Source organism: Hippopotamus amphibius, chromosome X (assembly GCF_030028045.1).
Source record: "Hippopotamus amphibius kiboko isolate mHipAmp2 chromosome X, mHipAmp2.hap2, whole genome shotgun sequence".
Taxonomy (NCBI): Eukaryota; Metazoa; Chordata; class Mammalia; order Artiodactyla; family Hippopotamidae; genus Hippopotamus; species Hippopotamus amphibius.
In genome coordinates this window covers 116676089-116682237 of record NC_080203.1, presented here as the reverse complement: position 1 = coordinate 116682237, position 6149 = coordinate 116676089, and the positions used below count along the sequence as shown (strand labels likewise).

The following is a 6149-nucleotide window of genomic DNA, read 5'->3' as shown; positions in this document are numbered from 1 at the left end:
ACTTCCTGTTTCTAACGTGCAAGTTCCCAAGTTCAGTTTGAGAAGTGGAGGGCCGGCTTGGCATTGGGGAATCTGGGTTGGGAACGTTAGGGAAATACCTCCCTCAGTCGCGTTCTCCCATCCATTTCCCTCTCCCTCTTCTCTCTTCCTCCTCTCTTCCTGCTCTTCTTCCTCCTCCTCCTCCTCCTCCTCTCCCTCTCCTTTCCCGTTTTCCTTCAGCTTTGATTAATATGCATGTCCATGCTCAGTAGTGCGGGCCACACTCCAGGGACCGCGCCTCCAGTCACCGCCGCCTCTCGCTTGACCCTTGGCACTAAGAAGCTAAGCAGGAGGCGTTGGATGGGAAGGCCGAGCGCTCAAAGCGCGAAGCCTGGGGACCCCCCTCCGCGCCCTGGTCCCCACACCCCTGGCCGAACAGAGCGCCTCAGCCACCCAGACTCCGAGATCCCGCTCGGTCTGCGTCGCAACGGATGGACCCCGGGGATTGGAGCGCGCAAGAAACCGCGCTAAATTGTACCTGTGCGTGGCCGTTCCCGCCGCCGCCGCAGGTCTATCCCGGGCCCGAAGCCGGCGCCCGCCTCCTCGGGGAATTCTCTGGAGGGGGTGTGCGAGGGGAACCACAGTGGCTGCCTGCTAGCTCACGGCTGGCGCGCACAAGCACACGCCCAACTTTGCCGAGCCGTCGGCGCCCCCCGGGTTCCCCCGCGCCCCCTGTGGCTCGGCACTCTCGGAGACCGTATCTCTCCAGGTCTGAGATAAGGTGTCCCCCACTCCCACACTCGCGCATTTGAGGAGGAGAGGGCGGGGTGGAGGAGAGAAGGGGAGTAACGCTACTGACTCCCTGACCAGCTGTTCACAAACACTCCATGCCCGCAGGGGCGCCCGCTCCAGCCCCGCCGCACCAGGTCCCCCAGACCCGCCAGTGACGACAGAGAGAGAAGAGGAGGAGGCAGTGCGGAGAGGCGGGAGTCCGGGAGCACCAGAGCCCTGGCGATCGGCGGCTCCACCGGCTGACCATCATTATCAGGACTTTTACTACTGGGGGGACGGGGTGGGGAGGTTGAGGGGCGCGCAGCAGAGCTGTCCAACCCACTCTGGAGAGACCCTAATTGAGAGCGAGAAGACCCTCCACAGACGTCTTTGGAGTGGACGTGCCCCAGACGCACACCCGGACTCTGTGGTCCCGCGGAAGCTGCAGTGTTGGGGATATTTTAAATGGCTCTTACTTGAGAGGAGGCGTGATTTTCACGTTCGAGCGTCTTCGCTCCCCACCCCCTCTCCGCACCAGCCAGTGCGCGCCACCACCTGAGCCTGGCGAGAGCCGGGGCGCACGCAGTCTTCAGCCTCCTCCTTTCCGCCTCTGGGGGGATTCAGCTCTGAGCGGGTCCGCCCGACGCCCCCCGGGAAAACTCTTTACTTTTTGTTTGGAAAATCGGGGCCATTTCTTTATTCATCTCTGGGTCTCACCGAGGAGGACAGGGGAGGGGAGAAGAGGGCGTGCGCGGCGGGCCGGGCCGGGGGAGGGGAGTGCGGGGAGGGGAGGGGACTGGGTGTAGCCTGGAATTCTCCGTCCGTCCTCGTGTTCCTAGGCTGGCGCGCAGAGCCTCCCCGCGATAGCGCCGCCGCCGCTCCCCGCGCCACCCCGTCGTTGGCCTCGGGGGTCGGGTGAGTGGGGTCATGACGCGCCGCGGGGGCTGCCCCGGGCCCCTCCCGCGCTGAGCCGGGACGCTGCCCCGCCGCGCGGAGCCCCTCGGGCTGGGAGGCGGCGGGGGGTGGGGAGGGCGCACGGGGTAGGGCGGGGTGGGGGCGGCGCGGAGGCCGCCAAGCTGGGGGGCTCTCCGGGCCGGCGCGGCCGCGGGCAGGAGGGCGTGTCTCCGGCCCGAGGGGACCCTCCCGAGGCGCGGCGCGGGACTCCCCGATGGTGGTGCCGCGGCTCCGGGAGAGCACCGGGTCTCGCCTCCGCCGCCGCCGCCGCCGCCGTCGCCGCCGCGGGCGCCACCACCGCCGCCGCCGCCGCCGCCGCCGCCCGAGCCCGCGCCGAGCGTGCGCCTCGCCCTCCTCCCGCGCCCGCTCTGCTCTAGGATGCTGCGGCAGGTTCTGCACAGGGGCTTGAGGACGTGTTTCTCCCGGCTCGGCCACTTCATTGCCAGTCACCCTGTCTTCTTCGCCTCGGCGCCGGTGCTCATCTCCATCCTGCTCGGCGCCAGCTTCAGCCGCTACCAGGTCGAGGAGAGCGTGGAGCACCTGCTGGCGCCCCAGCACAGCCTCGCCAAGATCGAGCGCAACCTCGTCAACAGCCTCTTCCCGGTCAACCGCTCCAAGCACCGGCTCTACTCGGACCTGCAGACCCCTGGGCGCTACGGCCGGGTCATCGTCACCTCCTTCCAGAAAGCCAACATGCTGGACCAGCATCACACCGACCTGATCTTAAAGGTGAGAGGGGGGCGGGCGCGGGCAGCCTCTGCCGGCGCCGCTGCCGCGGTTGGGCTGGCTGTGCGCGGGGGTCCGGGCTGGGAGCGCCGCCTCTCCCATCCCAGGCGACTGCCGCAGGGGCTCTGCTGCACCGTGCGCCCCTCGAAGGCCGCCCGGAGCCTCCCAGCCTCCCGGGCGGGTAGCGTCCGGGTTCGGGCCCGGCCCTGCCCTGGCCGCCGTCGCCGCCACCCCGGCAGCGGCTGCAACAGTTGGGGCGGCGGCGGCGGCGGTGGCCACGGTGCTGTGGCCGGTGCGCTTGTTTGGGCTGCAGTGGTCTTGGGGGCGGGGAGGCTTTGGGGTAACTGGACCAGAAGGAACCGAACTAGAGAAGACATTCTAGAAAGTCCTGCTACTTAAAAACAAAATACTGTCTTGAGGGGATTCAGAGACCCCTCTCCCCTGTCCTCATTTCTTTCCCCTTTCTCTGGCCCCGGAGTGCTTTGCAAAAGGCTGCTCGGAGGGGCTGTGAGCGGGCAGAGGAATGTGAAGTGGGATGGTGAAGAAAATCCCTCCCATCCACCAGAAAGAAGTGTGGTCCAGGAGAGGACAGGGGCTGCCCTGCTGCCCTCTTCCCCGGGCGAGGTAGCCATCTCTGTCTTCTAGGGTGGGAGACAATGTTTGTAATTCGCAGTTGTTTCCTCTTTCACAGTAGCTCCTCTCCTTTGAAATGCAAAAAGTTCTTTGGGAAATGAGGGATTCGCCTGTTCCACTTTTATTTGGTTGCATTTGGGCGTGAGGGTGAGGGGCAGAGCCAGGAGGGTGAGGACAGAAGCCAGGCTGTGTGGCCCTGAGAAAAGCACAGGAAACCTGGTTAGAGGGTGACGCTGGAAGAAACAGGTTGTGCTGTCAGCCTGAGGTGGGAATTTGATGTAAAAAGTGAGGTTAATGGTGATAACTTTCAGGAAGTTTCCAAGAAAAGCAGAGGAGTGAGGAGTAGAGATGGAAAAGTGGAGACCTTGGGAGAGAAAAGCAAAAATAGGTGGGAATGTTCCATCCAAGCCTTGGTGGGATTCTGGGTCTTGTTTACTTAATGTCCTCCTCTGGGGAGGGTAGACAGGTACCAGTCCCAGCTGGAGCCCTGGGGTGGAGAGATGGAAGATGTTAGTTTTGTGTGGGTCTCTGGTCCAGATCCAGGATTGGAGGCTGGTTAGATTTCTAGTCTACTTATCCCACCAGGAGTCAGCCACTGAACCTGGGAGACTCTCTCCTTCTCTTTTCCTCTATAGGTAACTCCCTAGAGACAAGCTTATTTTCCTCTATAATTTTCCACTCTCTATTTGTTGACATGTTATCAATCAGCAATTAGTAATGAGGGAAATCTGACTAGAGACTCAGTGGAATTAGGACCTTCCCACATTGGATGCTCGTAATATTTTTAATGGCACACACATTATCACACATACTCACCACAGAACCTTAGTGACATTAATCCTGAGTTGTTTGCTTTTCTCATGATTATACTTCCCATATCAAAGTGGGTCCCCCCCCCAATACTTTAGTTAACGTATTTTGACACACAGAAAAATACTGCTCCAAATGCTTCCCCAAGAAAACATATAGTAGTTTCATCATAGACTTAAGGAAACTGTTCTTTAGCCAGTCCTGACAGTTAGAAGGCTGCCCCATCTTTTGACAGATGATCTACTAAATGATGTTTCTCTTTGTATTTTTTTTTTGAGGTGATGTTTCCACTGGCTGTTTGTTGTTGTTGTTGTTTTTCCCCTAACAAACTGTCATGCCACTGTGACGGGCAGTCACCAGTTACATTCACTCTCAAGGTTAATGAGACATCGACAGGCACATGAGATCTCTTTTCAACTGGATTGTTTCTCTCCTAACTAATTTTGATATGTTCAGGACAGAAAACTGTATTAGAAGAGAAAGTTGGGATTGGAGAGCCAGGGAGGCTGGCTTTTCCTTCATATCTAAAGGGCAACTTTAAAGGACGGAGGTCTTGTGAGTAAATTGTTTTAAGAAACGAAGTGTTTTTTCGTGTTCTAGATTTCTAGGGAAGATCAAAACCAAGTGGAATAGTGGTCAGAACTCATTTCTAGCTGATGGCTTTCTGGTGAAAATGAATTCACAGAGTTTATGAAAACCCAGATTCATGAAACTGAGGGAATTGCCTTCAATCTTATATATCCATTTTTTTCTTCTTATATCCAACCCCTATATTTGGTAGGTATGGAGCCGGGGGACAGAAAAATGGACCCTCGGTAGTCATGGTAATGTAAAGTGTGGGAGCAAGCACTTACTTTTTTCCTTTTTTTTTTCTATTAGAGACATGAAATATTTGTCCTTTACACAAGGTGTTATGAGTGAAAGAGTCACCGGTTCCACCCTTATTACTGTTATTCTGATACTCTTGTTGCTGGCATCAAGGATAGCACTGACCGTTAACATTGTACACAACACCAGCCAGCCCCTGCCTGTTTTATAACATCGCATTCGGAGTAGAGTGGACAAAGCATAACCAGGGTTTGAGGCTTTCTTATGCCCCACGACAAAACTGAAGGAAGTAACTTGCAGGGCTGTGTCCTTTACTCCTCATAGTGCTCTGGGGTTGTACCTATTCAATGAAGGCAATCCTTTTTGGGATATTAGTCCAGCTACTTTCTGATAAAAAAAATAGACTGGGAAGGGATGGTGACAAAAAATGAAAATCCAGGTTGATGTTTTTAAAAACATAATTGAGAGTATCACAGGAAAAAATAATCCACATTTGAAAACCCAGCTGGTCTGCTTTGGAGGAGCTTTCTCAAATTCATGCAAGTGACACGACTGCCATACTCTGACCTCTGCAGCGTAGAATTTGACCACAGACCATGAGAGGGGGTGACTCTCCCTAGCAGTGGTTTCCTCTGAAGCCTGCAGGGCAAAGATGTAATTTTGGGTGAAAGTAGGTGGGGCCTGATGGTGCTGGTAAGGGATCAACCATTAATTTCTGAACCCTTTTAAATACATGTTGATCTTCAAAAGTCTTCATTTCACTAGAATATTAAATTTAGCTCATTATTATATTTTAACAGAAAATCCATGATGTTCATCTCAGAGCAGATTTCAGAGTAGTGCCTCACGAGCTTTTATGGCTATATTTCTTCTTGATCACCTAAAGCGAAGTGTAAGCTGGTCTTAGTTGATAACTGATCTGGCTGTGACCAAAACAACACTTGATTTGTTCCAGAGTCATCTGTGTGAAGAACCAGTTTAGCCCACTCCTTATAACAATGATATCACCTTTACAACAGCTTGTAAGCTATAAACATATAGTACGTTTAAATACAGCAAACACCTAAGGGTAAGCAGGAAAAATGGTATGATTCCAATTTAAAGATGAGAAAACAGCTCCAGGGTTTTGACGGCCAGCTCAGGGCTCTTTTCACTATCATTTACTGCCTCCCATATGATAAACTACTTGAATGATTTAAAATGTACATTTTTGGTATCTAAATGAAGTACTGGATCAACGTATCATCCCCATTCTAATAGTGGCAATTGGAGCATAAGTACATTCTCCTGACTGATGCTGCCTAGTGTCAATGGAAATCCACTTATAGAAACTCTACATGCCCAAAGTAAAGCATAAGATATTTATAATTGGCAAAGTACAAAGGTAGAAAGATGGACTATTTTACTGGAAAAATCTCTGGATGATTGACTGCAGCGATTTCTTATTT

The 6149-nt window shown here is 54.2% G+C and overlaps 1 protein-coding gene across 1 annotated transcript in view; it reads left to right on the top strand.

Annotated features, from left to right (window-relative positions):
- The first annotated feature begins 2082 nt into the window (after positions 1 to 2082).
- PTCHD1 (patched domain containing 1) overlaps positions 2083 to 6149 on the top strand; it is a 52126-nt gene continuing 48059 nt past the window's right edge. Inside the window, exon 1 of the mRNA XM_057718358.1 lies at positions 2083 to 2433. Within this exon, the coding sequence (XP_057574341.1) occupies positions 2083 to 2433 (351 nt within the window). The remainder of the gene's footprint in view (positions 2434 to 6149) is intronic.